At 28.8% G+C, this 21370-nt stretch overlaps 6 protein-coding genes across 12 annotated transcripts; 3 read left to right on the plus strand and 3 right to left on the minus strand.

Moving 5' to 3' along the window:
* The first annotated feature begins 129 nt into the window (after positions 1-129).
* LOC117241883 (barrier-to-autointegration factor) lies at positions 130-1751 on the plus strand. Its single transcript, XM_033508128.1, has 3 exons — positions 130-319; positions 524-653; positions 907-1751. The coding sequence occupies exons 2-3, from the start codon at positions 528-530 to the stop codon at positions 1051-1053; spliced, it is 273 nt and encodes a 90-aa protein (XP_033364019.1). The 5' UTR covers positions 130-319; positions 524-527; the 3' UTR covers positions 1054-1751.
* Positions 1752-1887: 136 nt separating this feature from the next.
* On the plus strand, positions 1888-4703 carry LOC117241878 (leucine-rich PPR motif-containing protein, mitochondrial). 3 transcript variants are annotated; one of them, XM_033508115.1, is made up of 10 exons: positions 1888-2048; positions 2112-2260; positions 2379-2498; positions 2589-2856; positions 2954-3185; positions 3265-3453; positions 3525-3732; positions 3829-4041; positions 4114-4355; positions 4575-4703. In XM_033508115.1, the coding sequence occupies exons 1-10, from the start codon at positions 1918-1920 to the stop codon at positions 4698-4700; spliced, it is 1878 nt and encodes a 625-aa protein (XP_033364006.1). In that variant the 5' UTR covers positions 1888-1917; the 3' UTR covers positions 4701-4703. The 3 variants fall into 3 exon arrangements, with proteins under 3 accessions (XP_033364006.1, XP_033364009.1, XP_033364005.1); XM_033508114.1 differs by having other exon boundaries at positions 1918-2048; positions 2361-2498; XM_033508118.1 differs by lacking the exon at positions 4575-4703 and having other exon boundaries at positions 2361-2498; positions 4166-4249.
* Positions 4704-4723: 20 nt separating this feature from the next.
* On the minus strand, positions 4724-9817 carry LOC117241879 (monocarboxylate transporter 12-like). 3 transcript variants are annotated; one of them, XM_033508120.1, is made up of 9 exons: positions 9585-9817; positions 7203-7322; positions 6998-7141; positions 6650-6918; positions 6199-6392; positions 5749-5995; positions 5408-5573; positions 5123-5290; positions 4724-5023 (listed from the first exon to the last, which is right to left on the minus strand). In XM_033508120.1, the coding sequence occupies exons 1-9, from the start codon at positions 9766-9768 to the stop codon at positions 4863-4865; spliced, it is 1653 nt and encodes a 550-aa protein (XP_033364011.1). In that variant the 5' UTR covers positions 9769-9817; the 3' UTR covers positions 4724-4862. The 3 variants fall into 3 exon arrangements, with proteins under 3 accessions (XP_033364011.1, XP_033364010.1, XP_033364012.1); XM_033508119.1 differs by having other exon boundaries at positions 4725-5023; positions 5090-5290; XM_033508121.1 differs by lacking the exon at positions 9585-9817 and adding an exon at positions 7564-7770 and having other exon boundaries at positions 4725-5023; positions 5090-5290.
* A 446-nt stretch (positions 9818-10263) lies between these two features.
* Positions 10264-12422, minus strand: LOC117241882 (PITH domain-containing protein GA19395). Of its 3 annotated transcripts, none has more exons than XM_033508124.1 (6): positions 12344-12422; positions 11217-11398; positions 11081-11124; positions 10941-11018; positions 10737-10841; positions 10264-10656 (listed from the first exon to the last, which is right to left on the minus strand). In XM_033508124.1, the coding sequence occupies exons 1-6, from the start codon at positions 12348-12350 to the stop codon at positions 10446-10448; spliced, it is 627 nt and encodes a 208-aa protein (XP_033364015.1). In that variant the 5' UTR covers positions 12351-12422; the 3' UTR covers positions 10264-10445. The 3 variants fall into 3 exon arrangements, with proteins under 3 accessions (XP_033364015.1, XP_033364018.1, XP_033364016.1); XM_033508127.1 differs by lacking the exon at positions 12344-12422 and adding an exon at positions 11563-11687; XM_033508125.1 differs by lacking the exon at positions 12344-12422 and adding an exon at positions 11522-11657.
* A 2-nt stretch (positions 12423-12424) lies between these two features.
* LOC117241875 (zinc finger CCCH domain-containing protein 13-like) lies at positions 12425-17715 on the plus strand. The gene is made up of 10 exons (XM_033508111.1): positions 12425-12726; positions 12902-12977; positions 13093-13493; positions 13705-15765; positions 15839-16147; positions 16217-16550; positions 16636-16802; positions 16890-17170; positions 17246-17363; positions 17438-17715. Exons 1-10 carry the CDS (start codon positions 12545-12547, stop codon positions 17544-17546), a joined length of 4038 nt encoding a protein of 1345 aa, XP_033364002.1. The 5' UTR covers positions 12425-12544; the 3' UTR covers positions 17547-17715.
* Positions 17706-20974, minus strand: LOC117241880 (SET domain-containing protein SmydA-8-like). Its single transcript, XM_033508122.1, has 7 exons — positions 20073-20974; positions 19284-19652; positions 19055-19189; positions 18514-18700; positions 18337-18432; positions 18156-18232; positions 17706-18065 (listed from the first exon to the last, which is right to left on the minus strand). Exons 1-7 carry the CDS (start codon positions 20655-20657, stop codon positions 17949-17951), a joined length of 1566 nt encoding a protein of 521 aa, XP_033364013.1. The 5' UTR covers positions 20658-20974; the 3' UTR covers positions 17706-17948.
* Between the last annotated feature and the right edge of the window lie 396 nt (positions 20975-21370).

The raw sequence follows: 21370 nt of genomic DNA on the forward strand, positions 1-21370 counted from the left end.
CCGTGAAATATAGTAGTAAAAATACACTTATTTAGTTACATAGAAATCAGCTATCATGTGCATAAAATTTTACATAGATTTCCGTTCTACAATTTTATATAAATTTATATAAATGTAAGTTGCTTTGATAGTGTTGTGTTTAATTTTTTTAAAGGCGTATATTTTATTAAAGAAGAAGATATTGTAATCCTAAAGTGAACAATTAGTTACAAATTTAATATTCAGACTGCCATAAATTTGCAATAAAAAAAAAAATAACTATATAAACACAGTAATTAATAGAAATAATTTAAACTTAGTTCATAAAAAGTTATTTAAGGTATGTATTTTATAAAAATAGGTATATTATTTAGTTATTGTATCTAAAGGTATATAAAAGTAAATTTTAATAAAATAATTAAATCATATTTATTTTATGTTAGTTATGTTTTATCTTGACCTTTCATTTAATATAACAATAAAAGAGTACTGTGTTTAATTATTGTGCTTGTCGTACAGAACAAAGATTTATTTTCATTTTCAGAAACATGTCGAGCACATCACAGAAACACAAAAACTTTGTTGCTGAACCAATGGGTGATAAACCTGTTACAGATCTTGCTGGAGTTGGAGAAGTTCTAGGTCGTAGATTGGAAGCAGCTGGTTTTGACAAAGTATAACATACTTTTATCTGAATCTAATTAATAATTTGTATTTTATTAATATTTCTTTATAATGAAATGAAAGAGCGAATTATTAGAAGTATCTAAGAATAACTAAGGCAAATATAAACAATGTTAAAATTTAAGTAATATTGAGTAATATTGAGTAAATAATACTTTTTATATGTACCAATAATTTGGTAAAGGATTGAAACATTCATTTAATTTAATATTAATATATTAATACTTATTAATATACTTACAGGCATATGTAGTACTTGGACAATATTTGGTTTTAAAAAAGAACAGAGAACTGTTCCAAGAATGGATGAAAGATTTGTGTTCTGCTAATGCAAAACAATCTAGCGATTGTTATCAATGCCTCTCTGACTGGTGTGAAGAATTTTTGTAAGATAATTATAAAATTTAATGTTGATATTACAAAAATGAGATTTTTAATATAGCAAAGTATGTATTGTAATATTGTAATGCAAAATGTAAAAACTGTTTCATTTTCGTGACTTCAAGATAATTTTAGATAAACTTACTATAGTATAATGAAAACAAATATCTTCAAAGGTACTTTAAAGTTTGACATAATTGTAACATGATATGGAAGTTTGTAATCTTATTTAATGTTTATATTAGATAATAGTAAGATACATTATTTTATGTATTAATGTTAATTTTTCATTACATCTTATTTATTTTCTGATACCGATATACCTTTTAAACTATTTTTTACATTTTTGCATATAAAACAACATGTAAACTGTTCAATGTGTGGATATTTTACTTATAACTGTAACAAAATTTTGATAATTCTTGTACAAAATTGTTAGAAGTGCAAGATCTAATTTGAAAATATATTTTTGGATATATCTAATAATTCAAATATTTTAGTATATACAAATTTATACAAACAGTTATATATACAGAAATATTGCACATATATACAATAAAATGTAATAATATTTTACCTCTGATATGAGTATATTAATCTATTGAATCTTAAGACGACTACATAAAATTAGTGGCGAATGTTGACAGTACTGTTTTTTATAATCCGTTTATATTATAAGACTCTAATAAATAATTGATGTTAAATTAGTTATTGCCAACTCATTAATGAAACAAACGAATAATTATATTTTTAATACGTTGTGTATATTGTTTTATTGGGAAGAATTTATCATTGTAGGTTATAGGGTTAGGTAATTCAAGTATTTCATGTGAAAAACGCTGCATCAATTTTATTAACGAGTGTCAACTTATCATGGTAAATATTTTATTAAAATGTGTAAATCATTTTCAAAATCACTTAAAAATTACGATACTAAATGAAAACAAGAAAATGATACATTTTGTACCTTGTCTACGTAATAAAACATTCGAAATGTTAGAAAGGTTAGTTTTTTAAATGTATTATATATTTATTAATGTAGTTTATATGCAGTTTTATATTAATAGGGATACAATGCCGATATTGTATGCTGCTGAGAATTATAGAAAACAGCTAATAAATGAAAAATTTAATAGTATATGTAAACACATGCAAATACACAAATGTGTACAGAGAACACAAATGGCAAGTATTATACATCTTATAAATTCAGTGAGTAAGTATAAACAAACACGTATTATTGCAATATTATTATATATATATATATGTGCATATAGAGATATATATATTTATAGAAAACTTTTTTCTTTAAAAAGATGGTATGCATATTGCAGATGTTATAGATACTGATAAGATACTCTTGTTACTTTCCTGGTGTAATAATTTAATCGAGTGTTTACCAGTAGACAAAGTAAAATTTGGAAGATCTTTATGGTTGATTTTGGATACCTGCAGTATGTTCTCAGTATTACATATTTATTCTATAACTTAAAAGTAATAAAAACAACATAATTTAACGTATTTTTTTTACATTGAATTTGAAGATTTTAAGATGTCCACAGCCCATTATAATGAGCTTTTAGAATTATATACAAGAAATGAATATGATTTTTCAATTATGGAATTACTAATGCACATGAAATGTAAACAAATTTATCCAAATGATATCACGTATAAGATATGTATTGAATATTGTTGTATGAAGGGAAATATTGACATGGCATTAATGTTTGTTGAAAATATGCGGAAGTTACAGCTTCCTATATCGGAATCTGTCTTTAATTCATTAATATTGGGATATTCTCAATCTGGGTAAATATACAAGATTTATTTAATAAACATTACAATATTTTAATAATTAGTATGATATTTAATTTTTTAATAACTAACATGAGTGTATATTTTTCAGAGATATAAAGAATGCAAATAGAATGCTAAACTATATGAGACAACAGAAATTAAAATTAACAAGTGAAACATATGCTGCTCTTATATATACTTATGCTAAATTGAATAATGTTGCTAAAATCAAAGAAATAATTCAGCATTGCAATTTAAACAACATGTACTTCTCTAACAAAAATATTTTAAATGTGATTTATATATTAATAGGGAATAATAACATCAATGATGTTCATATTGTAAGAATTTCTAAAAACTTTGTGATAAAGTACCATTAATGTGTACCATGAAAGTTAATAATGGAATATTTTGTTTTAGATGTATCAATATTTAAAAAAAAGGAACACCATTCTAAATACTGAAATAGAAATTATATTGAAGTTAATAAGTATTAATCACATACACTTAGCTATAAAGGCACTATCATGTATAGGTTTACATGATAAACACCCTCAATTTGAAAATATTCTGAGATTAATTTTAAAACATGTAGTTAATAACAGAATAGTAAGAACAATATCCTTTTTTGTTGTCACTTTTTTTATATCAAATAGTTACTTCTAATATATTTATTTTAGTTAATTAATGATATTATTAAGCTATGTGCGATTTCTGAAGATGAAACAGTGTTCAAGAAATGTTTTTTAATATTATTACATTATTCGTTAATGAAAAATGACCATTTATCTATTCCTTTGCTTAGAATATTTAAAAGTCATTATCTGATAAAGCCACATTATTTTTGGCCACTTTTACTGAGACAGGCAACTAAGTATGATTTACAAGGTATATAACTTATTAATTTTTAAAGTATTAATAAAATTTATTAATACTGTCAATATTTCATTAATATTGGTTGTGTCAATAAGTATATGCTTTTAGGTATTTTAGATATTCTTAAAATTATGATCAATGACTTTAATATATTACCTTGCATTGATACAGTTACTGATTACGTTTTACCATTTACTTTTGGAAAAGTATCTCACACAAGAAATTTATTAATAAAACATAATATAAGTGAAACAATGATTGATAATGCTTATGTATTATTACTATTGAGGAAAAAAAAGATAGTAGAAGCTGCTATATATAGTAAGTCCAAAACTTTAAGACATATATAGAATAAATATATTTAGACTAACAATACTTACATTTTTTTTATAGTGCGATATTTCAAAGGTGAATATTTTTATAAAATTATTGCTTCTGATCTCAGACTAGCTGCAGTACTTAAAAGAGATGCATATAATTTTGTAAACATCAGTAAGAACCTAATAGAAAGCACTGATTCAGATTCAATATTGATGTTAAATAACAAATCAAATAATGTAACATTTGTGCCTATGGACAAACAGTTACATGATTTTATGATTGATTTTCCATCTCATAAAATGTGGTTGATAAGGGTATGTAATTTTAATTTTATAAATTGCAAATTTTATACAGATTATTATGTCACAAATCTTTTTTTTGAGTTATTTTTAATAAGTTAGAATAAAAGTTACATATATTATGTTGTTTGAAATGTATTTTTTATAATTGCATAATTACAGTAGTGGAATATATGTAATAAAAAACATAAGTAATAACTTAATAATTACAATTTTGTTGTATTATCTTTTTAGGTAATAAATCAGCTGGTAGATAACAATGTTAGCTTAAAGATTGAAACAGTAGGAAAAATACGTGAATTTTTACATGCACAAATAACAGATGATGTACTGCAAGTTCTTCAAAGTTTAACAAAATAAAGTGATGTGAAATTACCCAGCAATTTTATATTTAATAAATTTCAAGTTTATTAGATCATATATTTGTATCATAGTATTCATTCTGTAGTTGGAAGTATAGATAAATTAAATGGCAAAACATTTATTAATAATTATAAGAAAGCAATAATTATTTTGAACAAATTAATTATTTATTATATTTTTAGTTCTTTGAGTATTTACATTTTTATGAATTTTTTGTTGAATTGTAGGTATAAAAAATAAAATTAATCCACTAATAGTTATCATACCACCAGCAGTGAAAAATCCAGGATCATAAGATTGAAGTACATCATATAACCATCCTAAAATTATGAATTATAAAAAGGTTAAGAAAATAAAACTTATGACTTAAAACATTGTAGACACACCTGCAATGGGTGGTCCTAAAAGTGATGCGAAACCTTGAAATAGTAAAAGCTGTCCAAAAGCATTGGTGAGACGATTTAAACCCAATAAATCTACTAAAATCACAGATGTAAGACCAACATAAGCGCCAGACGTGAATCCAAATATAGAGGAATAAAGTGTGAATGAGGCAAAAGATGTGCAGAATGCACTAAGAGTTGTAGCTGGAAAAATACACAAAGATTAAACATCATGCACGATTTTCAATTAGATATTAATCTCTTAATACAATTTAAGAGGTTTGATTAAATTTTATAAATAATAATAAAAGTAATACTTACAAATGCCACATATAGTAAGACATAAATTATATATTAATAGTCGATTAACCCATGGCTTGTCTGAAACATATCCTAAGATTATACGACCAACTGTATTAGCAATTCCGATTATTGCAAGAAGATAACTTGCATCCTTTTTATTAATCCCTCGTTCTTCAGCTTGAGGCTATAATCAATATTTTCATGAAATATAGCATAATCATAAATATATTAAGAATTATAACTTTTACAATACACAGTTTTTGTAAAAATATGTTAAACAAAAGTCGTTTATAAACAAATTAAATAGTTTCTGTTATCAAAAAATTAAGAACATTTTTAATAAAAGCAAGTATATATACCAATACATAGATATATGGTACATAAAATCCAATACTGGTGCAGAAATTAGAGAAAGTAAATAATATAAATACTGGATCTTTTAACAGAGAAATGGTTACATCTTCTTGAAAGGCATTGAGCTTTCTGTCAATACTAATTTTAAATTCTTTATTACCAGCTTTTATATAATCTATTTTATTAGGTAAACTTGTAGAGGACTTATGAATATGAAAGGTTTCTTCGCTATATCCTTGCATTAAATTAGGGCTGTAAATAAAAACTACGTGTTAATAATAATTGTATTAGAAAATTACAAAATTTTATATTTTATATATCGAAAAGGATGTCTGTGTTTATCTCTCTGCACTTTTATAATAATAATAATGGTAATAGATGTTAATGCTTAAAATATTAATATCGAATATATATATATATATATATATATATATATATATAGAATAAATACTGACTGCTCTTTATGAATATTCTCTAAACTGTCTTGTATCACATTATTTGAGATCAAAACAGGTTGACTCAGGGACTTTAAACCAGCATGATTATTTTCCTTTCGAAAACTCACACTGTATATCTTTTTACTTTGTTCCTCATTAGATAAATTATTCGAATATTCTTCAGGATTATTTTTCATGTTCCGTGAAGATTTCTGAAAATTGAAACCTAGATCTATGACGATACGGTACCGTTGGTTTAAAAACATAAAATGTTTATATATCTTATTCAACGCATCTGATCTCACATACATATAATATACATATATATAATATACGCGTTCGTATAAATTGCGCTTTCGTTCTTCTTTATCTTTTATAATTCGATTTCATGTATAGTTTGATACTATTTATTATGCGATGTAAATGCTGTTATTAAATTCTTATAATAATACATACAAGAATCCTGTACCTCTGTAGAACTTCTCTTTTTTCGTTTATCCATTTTAAGGGGCCTAAAAAGCGCTCCAAGAACGGTGCAGTTTAGAACGATTCCAGAACAAATTAAAATCGCTCCTCGCCATCCGTATGTCGCTATAAAGTAATCTAAGCAAGGTGCAAAAATTAATGTGCCTAAACCAGAACCGCATACTGCGATTCCCGTTGCAAGGGACCGATACTTTTCAAAGTAGCATGTCACGCTGACAATCGCAGGTAAATAGATCAATCCAAAACCTAGTCCTGCAATAAGAACAAATTGTTTATGAACTTATACGTTGGCATTAAAAGTTTCTATATAAAGTAATACAAATATTTTCACCTGTTCCAATGCCGATCGTAAAGTATAATGTTATAATATTTCGAGCCCACATACTCGCCAATAAACATGCACTGGCCAATATCGAACCAGCTATAGTTACAGCCCGGCATCCAAATTTATTTACGAATAAACTTGATATCGGACCTTTAATCAATCTTCCGTTATGTTTTTGAGAAATCGAAATTATCGTGGATGAAAAGTTTACCTGAGCACAAAGTAACACCGACTAATATCGACGCAATCCATGCAGTTGCACCTTTTCCCTCCTCGAAATAATACAGAAGTTCTAAATAAAAAACACCGAACGAATATGTCACTCCATCCGCTGCAACAAGAATATATTGTTCTTTCATATAGAGTTTTTGATGTAAAATAATGTTTAGTAGATGATGGTTAAAGAACTAAATAATATACATAGTAAGTAACCTCTTCTTTGGGAAGAGAAATAAACGAACGATACCTTATACTTGTTATTCTAATGACTTTTATTTTTGTTAATGAAATTAACGTCAGTGTTACGAGAAATAAAGGAATTAATTGATAACAAAATGAGTAATCTATTTAACCTAATTCGTCAATAGGAAATAGCATTATACTACTCATCTTTAAGTTATCGCTTCATTATTACTTTCATTCTTGTGAAACTGTTCTTGTTTTATTTTATTTTATTTTCAATCGTAGTTACAATAAATGTAATCAACTATTACGATATTTAAGAGCAATCATGGTATTTAACGTAATATTAAATGAATGGTATAACATGAATTTAATATTTTTCAACAGACGCATATTCAGTATCACCTCAAAGGTGGTATAACGCAATTCTTAGTCACTACCATACAAAAAATATGTTTTTCGTATCATATTCTGATTTCACGTATCGTGAAATTACTGTTATGCGTAATCAAAGTTTCTCTGTATGAGTATATTTCCATACATATGGTAAGTGATGAACAAAGTGCAATAACTCAACAATAATACAGTTCGATCGCTGGCATTGTCTTTGTAACGAAATAATCTTCGTTAAAATTCTCTCATCGCATAGCGTATTGATATTTGTCATTTTTCAAATGGAAATAATTTCAAAGGTCGTTCTAATCCTCCTCTTATATGTATTGGTATCGATAACCTTGTTACCATCATAACTTTTTCGTCATAGATACAATCATCGCCTTTAAGTTTTAATACATCCAATACGATGCCTACAGCGAGGAGAAAACAAGCTAATAATGTAAGAAAACATCTAATAGAAATATTTTTATGTGTCAAGATAAGAAGTTAAAAAGACGCATAGATATATGTAATATATCATTTTAATGTTTCTATAATGCCAAGGCCAGCGCTTTTTTAAATCTGTCTTTTCTATTTTTGGGATGCGTGAAAATTTTGTGTCATCTTATAATGTACTAATTATCAATTAAAATCTGTTATAAATCTGATTGATCTAAAAATTGATCGTTTCATTATAAACAGCTATATTAAGCAAATATAGATATCTATAAATTTTTTCCGAATTATATAAGTATATGTACTTATAAAAGAAAGGACACAATGATTATCTTTTATCGATTTCGTCAAGATATGTGCATCCTTGGGAAAGTTAAAACCAGCAAGAAATCGAGGATGCACCAGTAAACATGCTTGCAAGGTCATTTTCCTTTTTTCAAACCATCACGCACATAATGGTACATGTGCATGATTTGTGTATAATGTAGAGCACGCTTAATTTACTGTGTTTGGTAATATTCTGTTTTGTAATAAGTACATAATAATAAACACATGTTACAAATCTGTTCTCGTACAAGAGAAAATGTGTCAACGTTCTTAAGTATCGCTCTTTCATAAGTCATGCTTTGAACACGAGATAGGAGATTTAAGAAATTGAGAATGGTTTTAACTTGTTTTGCTTCTCTTCGTTATTTTGTTCAATTAACGTAATACCTATTGAATAAAAGGAATGATAATATAGAATTAACAAAGTAAAGAGAATAAAACTTCTTTTTATGACATTTTTATGAGATTAAAAAAATCGATTTGTTAATTTATAAATCGTAAATTAACTTAAATGAGTTTCTCATAAAGATTAAAAATTGTTTTTGATATAGTGTAAATACGAAGCGGAATCTAAACGAAAATTTTACAATTCCGTGAAGTCTTTTCTTTTTATTGCTTTATCTCAGAATGTTTTTTTTATTCTAAATTAATAAAGATATCATTTATTCGATTAATATATCTAAAACGTGGCCGTAATGGTAACAGTGTAAACGATAAATCTCTCGAAAAAGAGGAATAAGTATACTTTCATTGAAATGCTTATTATAAGTAGGAGTATAATAATTATATTTTAGATAAAGATAAAAAATTGGAGATAAAAGTTATGTGGTTTTTTAGTATATAAAATCTACTTTACGGTATTCATATTAAATTTATAATATTTTAAATACATATACGTTTAACGGCAACATAAAATTTGAAATTAAAAATGAAAAAAGGAACTTTGTTATGTTTCTTCGATATAAATTTTAAACTAAACTTAAAATGAAGTTTTAGGAAAGTATAATGAAACGAGGAAAAATCGGTAGCTTACCAATTACATGGATTAAAAAGGATGCTAGAACTACGATGTAGCCCCATCCTCCGTCCGGTGGTAAGGGTTGCTTCGTAGCTGATGGCACTGAATAATCCATTGAGGTACAGGCGATATTTTCACTTGCATTTTTTTTATCTTGCCTATTTGCCTCAGCGGAGGAGCTGACAGTCGCGTGTGCCATGAGCTGCGATTGTTGAACTTAGTGAACGTTGTTTCTCGCGATATCAAGTACATATGTATGTATGTATCAAAGTTTTAAGTTGGTGCTCATATAGTGGAAGGGAACAGAGAAGAGAAGGGGTGATCAAAGCAAACCTCGAGGAACGCGTTACTTTTGATAGTATAGAAAATTTCATGAATGAAACGAAGAATTATTTTTGTCACGGAACAACGCAGTATAATTGTTTTGTTTCTCAAATATATCATTAAATATAGCGATTTAAAACGATTAAACGAATTTAGAAAGCGATTTAACGAATAATCATGTTACGAATTTTTTAAATTATTTTTCTTTTTATTATTCTACAAAATGTTAGAAGAAACGAATTTAATACTAAAAAATGTCTAATTAATAACTGATTGCGACGTTACTAGTACATACTAATTTTTGACTTAATTTGTTTCCGAATATATTTACCGAATATCACAGTCTTTGTCGGGAAAGTATACATACAGCTTCGTGCTTCGTGGAGTTCTTTGTTGATTAAAAATAATAATATTTAATATACAAAAATTTAATTGAATTTCAAAATAAGATTAACAAGTAAAACATGAATTGAATATAAACATTTATTAGATTTTGAAATTATTTTCTTTACTAATGCAGAGTACATCTTCTATCAATTTTCTGTTATAAAATCAACTAACTGTTCTATTAATATCTTCATTATGTCCTTTTGGGTGATCACTCATTTGAGGACGTAATTCATAGGTACAAATTGTAACACCATGATGATGTGAAGGTGTCCATTCACCTTTTAATCCGATATAATAAAGTTTTATTTTATCTGTTCTTTCAGTACCAGTAAAGTACAAACTTAAATGATGTACAGATGAGAATTTAACCACCCTACAGTAAAAATTGTATTATATTTTTATATTATTATAATGCTTTATATAATGCTTAGTAACATAATAAAACATACATACTTAAGAGAATATTCATGTACTCCCATTGTGTCTACACATAATTCAAATTCTTGTTCAGGTTCTGTAGCTACATCATCAAATGTCATATGTGGTCTATTTTTATACCTAAAAGAATAAAATATTTTTTTCAATATTAATAAAACATATTTTATATTTGTATAGGTTAAACTTTGTTTCTAGACTTTCAAACTCAGGGGTATTTACAATTTTACTTTATTTGGATGCAAATCATCTTCTCCTCCAATAATAATGAGACCTTTTAATTTTATATTTCCTGTAAACCTGAAAAAAGATGATAATATCTATGTATCCTTACAAATAGTACGTTCAAATAAAAAACATACGGAATGTTAAATAGAAGTTCATTATCCATATCACTTTCAACATACTGAAAAAGAAAGGTAAATTGTAATATAAAATTATAATTATATTTTGAAAAATATTTGTATTAAATGTTTAAATATATAAACAAATAATTACTTTATTTCTGTCCAGTCTATTTTCCCATGGTTTAAATACAGTAGCTCCGGTAGCTTCTTCAAATTCATTTAAACATTCTATATTTTCTACATCAATTTTTTGATATAAATTATATTGTACACCTAATTCTGCATCATTGTGTGTAACACCACAATTACATTGGTGAGGCATTGTAAAACAATCTGTAAAACATTTGTATTAACATTTAATATGAACTATATAAATAATTAAAGTAAACAAAATTGTTATCCAGTAAACAAAATTGTTATCCAATAAACAAAATTAGAATATAACGATATTTTAACCTTAAAGAGAAGGAATAAATAATATATCAATGAAAACTAACTCCCTCAGTCTTCAACGTCATAAAACGTTTATGGTACTGGAAGTAATAGTCGGAGTTACGCATAAATTTTAAAGTTTAAATACGAAGCTTTTATATACATATATTACTATTTATTAGAAATATGGAAATAAATTATAGATAACTACAATTATTTGTATGTTACAATTGATATTATTAATGATAAATTAAAAATAAAATTAGGTAAGGAATTATAGTTTCGTTTCAATTTTAGATTCGTATCACAAGATAATCTAAAAAAATTATTATATTTTTATATGAATAATTCTATTTTGAAATAAACATCGTGATAAATATTTTTGGAGTTCAACATTTCACATTCTGGTTATTCATTCTGAATTGATTTTTAATACATTTGAATTGTTTATATATGTTCTAAAAATTTTATTTCTGTTATAGCAATAAATGTATTCAATTAATAATATATCTTTCCTACTGTGCTAATAAATGCATTATATATAACGCGAGAAATACTATTAAAATGTATATAAATAATTTTATATACACATAGCAATTTCTTAATTTCTCTTTTTTTTATATTTAATAAAATATTATAGATTAAAAATATTTAAATCTACTTATAATATTTATCGCTATCGGTTGGCAATATTGAACCACATTTTATACACAACTTCATTGAGTTAGCACTATTGTTTTCTGTACAGTTCGGTACTTCAGTCGTATGCAGTAGATTACGTATATCTGGAGTTAGCCTTTAAAAATATGTAAAAACGAATTATATATGTAAATATTGAGATATTACCGTTCATAAAAAGAATTATTATACAAAACGTAAAGAGCTGCTTATGTTTCCTAGCTTTTAAATGCTTTACCAATCCTTCGAAAACCGTTACTGTATTCGTGAATGTTTAATTGATTAATGGTGATTCCATAGCAAATGAATATTTGCATGCTGCAGTTATGTGCTTCCATTGTGAAAACATAATTGTTTTATGGTGATAATATGTCAAAATCAAACATAAGGAAGATAACGGTTGACCCTACGAAATGTAATACAGACTCTCGTCGACCAAGTGTATTTGAGAGGTTGGGGACCAAACCAGCAGTTACTGCCGGCCAAAATTCGTCGGATTATTGTAGAAACTGGGCACTAAACGGCAGCTGTTCGTATGGAAAGAATTGCAAGCAAGTATAATTTTGAAGTTGATTTACTTTTGCATAGTAAATTAAATATGCATCTATCTTTTATAGTAATAAACAGTGAAATTGTTAAAGTTATTATTTAAATAATACAGTAAGAATTATCACTCTCATTTTATTTAAGATGATCACCATTTTCTTTTCTTGATATTGCAACTAGATATGCAAATACTCACACATTAATAAGTCCGTCCAAGCGTGCCAAAAAGGATAATGCTATTGCAAGTACAGCAGGAGTAAGTGCATAATCTGTATTATCATACTTTTAGTATAGAAAGTTTATTTAGAAAAATTACAAGCATATTATCTTATTTGAAGATGGATATTTACATATATGTTTATAATATATAGCTTATTGAGGATCCGTTTAAAAGGCTTACTTCTAAGATCATAAAAAAGCCATCTCATAGCCCTGATTTAAATTTGGAAGAGTGGAATCAAACAGATTTGGAATACGAGGACGAAAAAGTCTTAGAAAGACGTAGACAGTTGTTACAGCGTGAACTAGAGCTACAAATGAAGAAAGATAAAGAGGTTCATGGGAAAGATAAAGTGAGACAAAAAAAAAAGGCTATGACTTCTTCTTCTAGTTCTCATACTTCAAGTACATCTAGCAGTAGTAGTAGTTCTAGCAGTGAAGATTCATCTTCTAGTTCAACATCTGATTCACGTAAAAAAATTAAAAAGATTAAATCTAAACGGCATCATAGTGGATCTACTGACTATGATGAAGATAAAGAAAGAAGAAGGAAGTAAGTCATAATATATATGTTACCATGCTTTTTCGTTTTTGAAATAAAACACTAGATTGAGATAATGTTTTTTTTATAAATCAATAGTCAATTTTCTTATAAATGTATTATTTATAGTATAAGCGTTACAAAATGACAAGTTAATAATTAATATATTTGATTTAAATATATCAACCTTTTAATATCTATTATAATTTAATAACCTTGACAGATTAAAATTGAAAAGGCTTGGAACAAAAAATGAAAAACCATCAGTGAAGAAAAAACGTAAGTTTGAAAGTAGTTCCACAAAAAAGGAGATTAGTGCTAGATCTGCGAAGAAATACAGTTCATCTACAACATCAAAGAAACATTCTTCCACACCTCGTACAAGGTCACCAGCAATACAAGCTTCTACAGCAGTAACATCAACGACAACTGCAGTATTAGGTTCCTCTGTATCTGTGCCTCATCATGGAACATCTAGTAAAGTTAGAGAGAGAAATAGAAGTGAATCCCCCAAAGCAGTAAAAGCTAGAGATATGGATAAAGAAGATAGACATTACAAGAAAGTGAGAGATGTAGATGAATTATCTAAAGATAATGCTAAGAATAAACCTTTTGATAAAGTCAAAGAACAGGACAAAGAAAAAAGTCGTGCAATAGACGAAAAAATAAAAACAAACGAAAGATTAAAGACGAAATGTAAGGATAAAGATATACGTTCTAGAACACCTCCGACATCCGAAAGATCAAAACATCAACATTCAAAAGAAACGATTTCAACGAAAACTCGTCGTAGTCGTACACCTGAAAAGTCATCTAGATCCAAAAGAGAACTCACGCCGCCAAAAGCTCAAGATAGACAGCTTTCTACAAACAGATCTCGAGATACGGAAAAAAAAGATCGCGAATCACATAAAAGTGATAAAACTAAAGACAGGGAGGACATAAGAAAAAATGAACAAAATAATAAAACTAGACAAGTATCGAATCAAGAAGAAAGCCATAGAAGGATTGGCAAAGAGTTTGATGATAAAACTTATTTAGGAGAAAAGACCCGCCAAAAGAGCAGAGAACGGCGTGATAAAGAGCATACGAGGGATGAACGTGGGCATTCGAGGCTTGCTCGAGATCAACGAGATGCTCGTGATAAAGACAAAGAAGATCTACAAGAACGTTGTCGTGAACGACCACGGGAAAGAGATCGTGATCGAGATAGAGATCGAGAACGTGATCGTGAGCGAGAGAGAGATAGAGATAGAGATCGCGATCGTGATAGAGATCGGGATCGTGATAGGGATCGCGATCGCGATCGGGATCGAGACCGTGACAGAGAAAAAGAACCAATAAAAGCAAGAGATAGAGATGTACCACCTTTAGTTACAACGTCGTTAAGTTTAACAACGGATAAAAGTTCACGTTATAGTCGGGATAAAGAACGAATAGTGGTGAAGGATAATGCCTTTGAGAAAAATGGAACTCGAGAACGTAGAAGCGATAGAGAAAGAGAACGATCCGAAACGAAAGTTCTTTCTGATAGGGATAGAACATCTCAGCGTATTGATAATAGATACGATAGAAATACTGTAGATAAAGATACACCAGCTCGTAAAGCTGGCGTAAATTCACCTAGGGATCGTGTTGATCGCTTTCCGCGAGAAAGATCTTTGGATAGAACATCGTTGCTCGATAAAGGTGTGCACAATGCTCCACCATTGCCACAAGCTCCTTCTTTACCAGCCGTTCAGTCTTCTATAGCATCTTCATCGTCTTCATCCGCACCGCCTACGTTGTCAAGTTCGCGAGATAATTTAATTGACAGAATAGATATCGGGCACTATGATCGCGAAAGACACAGACGATTTAGTACAAGATATGATCGAAATCATACATCTGAACACGATCAATCACGCGTTACACCAACCAAAGTTGATCGTTTAATCGAAAGACGCGAGACTAGTCCACGACGAACAATTGAAATAGACAGAAACTATAATAGAAACTACGGGCGTTTATCAGAACATTGGGACGAACAGGACGAAGCGTCTTCACATTTAGATTATCGTGATCACCATATTCATGAAGATGATAGAAGAAAAACTGTTGATGGAAGGAGATATGATAGTCCGTTTGATGAAAGACGCGGAATTCGTGAAGAAAGATCCCGGGAATCTAGATATGTCGTTCAAACTACTGATAGAACTTCATTTGATGATCATCGACATCATCATCATCATCACAGGCATCCGCTTTATCCTGGAGAAAAGTTAAGGAGTAACACCTCCATACGGTATGTTGATAGCTGTAGTTATTTATCCTTATGATTAGTAACGAAAGTATTTAAATTTGTATGTTTATACTAGGGACGAAAATGTTCCTAACGATGATTGGGATAGTCATCATCGTGATGTAGAACATGGCAGAGAACGAGCTTATGGACCTGTTGATTGGGAAGAAAGAGAATGGCGAGTAAGAGGATTATGGGACAGCAGAGATAGTCTTCCTCGGTCAGAAGTGCATGATGATGATTGGAATTCTCGATATGATAATTCTGTGTCAGATTGGAAATCAAGTGATTCTCGAAAATGGGATAATCAATCAGTGCATATTCGAGGCCATTATAGAAACGATCGATCTAAGGAATTAGAAATAGCAGAATCCACATCACATAAGTATGCCATAAGATGTAACTCTTGTTTATTTAATTACTTTTATAACAAGTTAATTTGTTCCCTTTTTAGTAAAAGACGAACTTATAACAGTTCTGAAACTAGAGATGAATGTACAGTTCATAGTTCTAAACAAGCATCTTTATATGGTAGTATGAAAGAAGAACCTATTAATAAAAAGTTAATGGAGCTTGCAGAAGGTAAATTATCTACAACTCGAGAGAAATCTACAGATACTTTTCAAAAGAAGGCTGTATCAAAAGAAAAATCCGAAACGAAAGAAACTATTACCTCTGAATCAAAACGTACTTGCATTGATGAGTCTTTGCAGACACTTCATACTGAAAGCGATCTCAGTGATATTAGTGATGATCCAGATGACATATTAAATATGGAAGATATCACAGTATGTTCCATTTATTTATGTATAACTAAGCTAGGTGATTATTGCTTTGTAAGCTTACATTATTATTTAATATTAACATCTACAGGATATGGATGCAAATAAAACACGAGTAACAAAGAAAACTCCTGATACTATACAACGAGATGGTCAGTTAACAACTCAAGAAGCAGACCTCTCATCTCCAAAAGAAACTATAGAGGAAACAGTCTTTAACACAAAAGGGAAAGATAATACCGATGCAATGTCCTTTAGGTAATATTTTTAATTTCTAAAGTTCATTTACTATTACTATATGTAATATACAATAATCGCTGGGTTAATAACTAAAATTGTTCACAGAAATATGGAAGACGAAAATATGGAAACTATGGACTTTGAAGAAATTTCTGACGGTGAATTAGAAGAGGACATTAAAACGAGTGGTAAAGGTTTAGGCGATGCTTTAGGAGTTGACTGGGAAAGTCTTGTTAAAGAAACACAACCTCGCAAATCTATATCATGCAATCAGAATTCAGAAAATCGCTGGCAGTGCAAAGCAATTCTGCATAGAGTTGGCGTCTCTGCGAAATACGCAGGCGAAGATGTAATGAAGAAACTGACAAAAAAATATGGAAAAGACGGTTTGTTATCCGATTAATTTTTATTTAGTAACAATTACTTTAATCGTATTTATTTAACTAAATGATTATTTTCAGATCATTCAGAATTGTTTTTCCATAATGTTGCATTTATGCATACAGCACTTGCACGAAATCGTTTGCTACATGACTTAAACAATGATATGCTACCTACAGTGGATGATTTTCTGTACAGGTAAATATTTTATTTTTTTAGTAGAATGACATAGCTTTAACAGAATAACAATGCATAATATTATTATGTTATAGGAATGGTAATGTAAATATTGATGAGGACGTGGATTACGATTTAGAAGTTTTAAGACCTTGTACAGCTTTATATGAAGAAGCAAAATGTTTATTACAACAGGCAGTATAAAACAATAAAATTGCACTTTGCTATTATACCATATACGATATAGCATAGGGTACAAGTGCATCACTTTATTACCTGCTAGTCTGATACAGCTATTTAGCTATTTCTTGCTGTCAATTTAGCCATCTGGGGTGCAATGTAAAAAGAGATTAAATTGATACGTTTTTCTTAATATCTAGTTCTTTAATTTTCCATAACTAAATGTCTTTTTGTATATTATTCAATCTTTATGTCTCCTTTATGGAAATTGTAGTTACTAAAATTGAACATTATTTTTAAAAAATATGACAGTTTTCTAAACGATACAATTTTATTTTAAAAGAATTACACGTTTTTCTTATTGTTCTGTAAGTTATTTTATTACACGGTTATAAGTATATTTTATGTTCTATTCGTCGATATCTTTTATACAGTAATTGGTTGTTTAAAATAGTTTTTATCATGTTCAAATGTAACAGCCGAAATAATATCGTTTTGTAGTATAGTGATTGCCTTTTCTAATATACGTTGATTTTCATCAACCTAAAAAAGATATTCAATGTAAAGATAAAACATATCAAGACAACATCAATAAATGAACAATACAAGTATAACAACGAAATTTAGACATACTTCCTCAATATTTGGTTGTTGTTTAAATCGTTTTATTTTCTCAAGATTTGTGCAATATAGTTCATATAAAATAAGACCTGAAATATTAAATCAAGATACATATATATTTAATATTTTATATATAATATTAATATTAATAGAAAGATAGCAAAATTCTAGACCTCGTTTTAAATGAATTTACCTCTTTTCCTACAATCACCACAATTTAAATCATCCAGTACAGAAAGTAAATCATTGCAGAATTTCGCTTTTAGATTCAGCTCAGTATCACTTAAATCTAACAGAATGTTTGAAAAAATATCATATAATATATAAAGTAATATATTTTTAACAAAATATATTTGTATATTATTCGCACCTTCCCATTTGGCGCCATCACTCCTGCCATAATACGAAACAATTCGAAACTTCATATCTACAATACAGTAATTACTCCATGGAGTCAAAAGTGAAAGCTCCTTCTGCAAAAACTTATAGATCTCACGTGGTGTTTTGCATAAAACTTCCTTTATGATTCCCGCTATACCCGAACGAATCGAACATATCTAGTAAAAAGGAAAAAAATGAAGTATTTACCTAGAATTGACAGTAAGTTACCGAGGTCGAAAATATTTTAGTTATTAATTAAAGTTAGTAATTAATAGTTAATAATAAAATTAAATCAATGCGCTTAAATGAAAAAATTACAAATACAAAACTTGTTATTAAACGTTAACGTTATTTAATTCTAATCTGGAAATTAGAAAAATTCGTAAAGATGAAAATACATTAAAAAATTATCTAGGAAGACTAGAACAAATTATTAATCATACAACAAGTGAAATAAATAAATATGGTTATTGACCATATCTATGGAATATTTTTGAAATTATTAAATTTTAAATAATTTATATAAATACCTGCCGATGATTTAGGGTTATGGCACATTTATTACAAATCCAAGGAGTAGTCATATTAAGAGGATCTAGGGGTAATAACTCTCCGGAACATTTGTCAGATGCGCATAACAGTGCACCTAGCCTAGATTTAAATTCCTAATATGTACCGTTTAAAATCATACATTTTTATATTTTAATCTTTAATGCATATGTTTATACATTTAAAAGTAATCATTAGATGTAAACTTGCCGTAGGATCACTGCATCTTTTGCACATGCAGGAGAAGTGCTTAGTTATACTTAAAAATTTCCGCCGTAATGTTGTATCCCAAAATAAACTCGTATAAGTGCTAGTGATCTCCTCTCCAGCAGCAATCGGAAGGGCAGCGCTAACATACATCCGAAATTCTCCATCGAAATGATGTCTTGTATTCGGTACGCAACAGTGATTTTGGAACGAGGCGATAGAATAAAGTCCTCGTAAACTCACAGAATGCTCCTTGTCGTGGACCATAATCGTTTCAAACGAATTCGTATTAAGTATTCTGCACACATGCTTCATCAATTCCATATCTTCCTCGCTTGGAGAATTGGTCACATTCTTTTTCAATTGTTCGATCTTTTCACAGAAATTATTTTTATAATAACAGGAGATAAAAATGAAAAATATCATAAATATTTTACGTAATTTTGATCACTAAGCAAATATTAATACCAATAATAATTATCATGTTAGTAACATTAATATTTTTAGAAACTGTTTTATGCGTATTAAGATTTAAAATACGATACGCAATTTTTCATACTTTATTTCCCTAATACTCTTCATTAAATCTGATAATATTTATTATTATAGAAATATAAGTATATAATGAAGTTTAGTAGTACTTAAATTTAGTCATAAGCTCATTGCTTATTCTTTAAGCACTGAAACAGACATATTTATACATCCCACCTACGCAAGAAAATTTCTTTAAAAAAGTATCTTTCTCATCATTAGAGAAATCTTCAAAAAGCTAATAATATAACGAAGTCGTACCTCGGGATAACAAGTCAGATTTTTATCAGACTGAAGCGTTGCCAAGCATTTACGCTGTTGTTCCGTTAGAAAGAGCGCACGGATGGGTACCACAGCCAGTAATAAGTTTGGGGACCAATCGGTGCCGCAAGTCGGTACCAATGATTTAAGATATTCACATTCATAATTCACATGCTTTGGCGAATTTTCACATTGAGTCGAGCAAACTGGCAAGCCACAACCTCTATCGCACGGAAATAATGCGCATTCGTTCTTGTAACATGATACGCACATTTCAAAATATTTGCCTATGTATTTAGGTCCGACTAATAGAGGCGAATCAATGAATATTAATTCATTTTGTTTGATGTCTCGGGTGGCGAACATGCCACGACCACCCAATAGTGAAGAACGAATAGTCCACGGTTTTGGTCCTTTCAGGAAGATCTTATTTTCCTTTAAATGAGACAATAACACCTCCTCTACTTTCTCTGGTTCTATAATATCCTGAAAACTCATGTTAAATAATGATACTCTAGAGTGACTCGCTTGAAAGATTCTGACGACTGATCCCAGAGGGTGGTGGTACTGTAACCAGTACTTCATATACTTCACATATACTTCACATATACTTCAGAGTATATATACGTTCAAGAATACGTTCATTATGTAATGCATTCATACAGGCTGGGCAAAAAGTTGCGGAAGGATTGGAAATATATATCCACAACATTTTTCGATTTAATTTTTTCTTGTTTATCTTCTCGGAACTTTTGAAGTACACCTAGGATATTCATTACGGTAGGTTAGAACGTTATTCGACGAGCCGAAATTATAATTTCATTTGCAGAATTTAATTTCCAGAAATTCGAGATTCGATTAAACCCCTCGATCGCCAGACAGCTTCTGATTTTTCCCTACGTCTAAAAGGAAAAGTTACTGTAGAACATACTCGCTTATGTATATATGAAAGATCGGCGTTTCACATGGTTGGTTGTATTATTATTATGCAAGCATGTAGTGTTATCGCATTTCTCGCCAGTGTATCCAGTTTCGGTCCAAAATAGAGTTGGAATTTTGTAAGTAACGCTCGTATTTCGATATCCATTACTTCGTACGTATCATGTTTAATCGTCAATCAGAAAGGAAGAAATAAAAGTCACGATGTAAAGTAATAATATTTTCGTTTGCCATATATTTCATATAAATATGAGTATAATGAAATAGAAATAAAATTAACCTTTCGTTAATGAACTGAGATTTTTTCGATCAATCATTAGATAAATTAGTTATTACATGTTTCAAAATTGAATAAAAGT

The sequence above is a fragment of the Bombus vosnesenskii genome, unplaced genomic scaffold (genome assembly GCF_011952255.1).
Source record: "Bombus vosnesenskii isolate JDL3184/JDL3185 unplaced genomic scaffold, Bvos_JDL3184-5_v1.1 scf7180000016261, whole genome shotgun sequence".
Lineage (NCBI taxonomy): Eukaryota > Metazoa > Arthropoda > Insecta > Hymenoptera > Apidae > Bombus > Bombus vosnesenskii.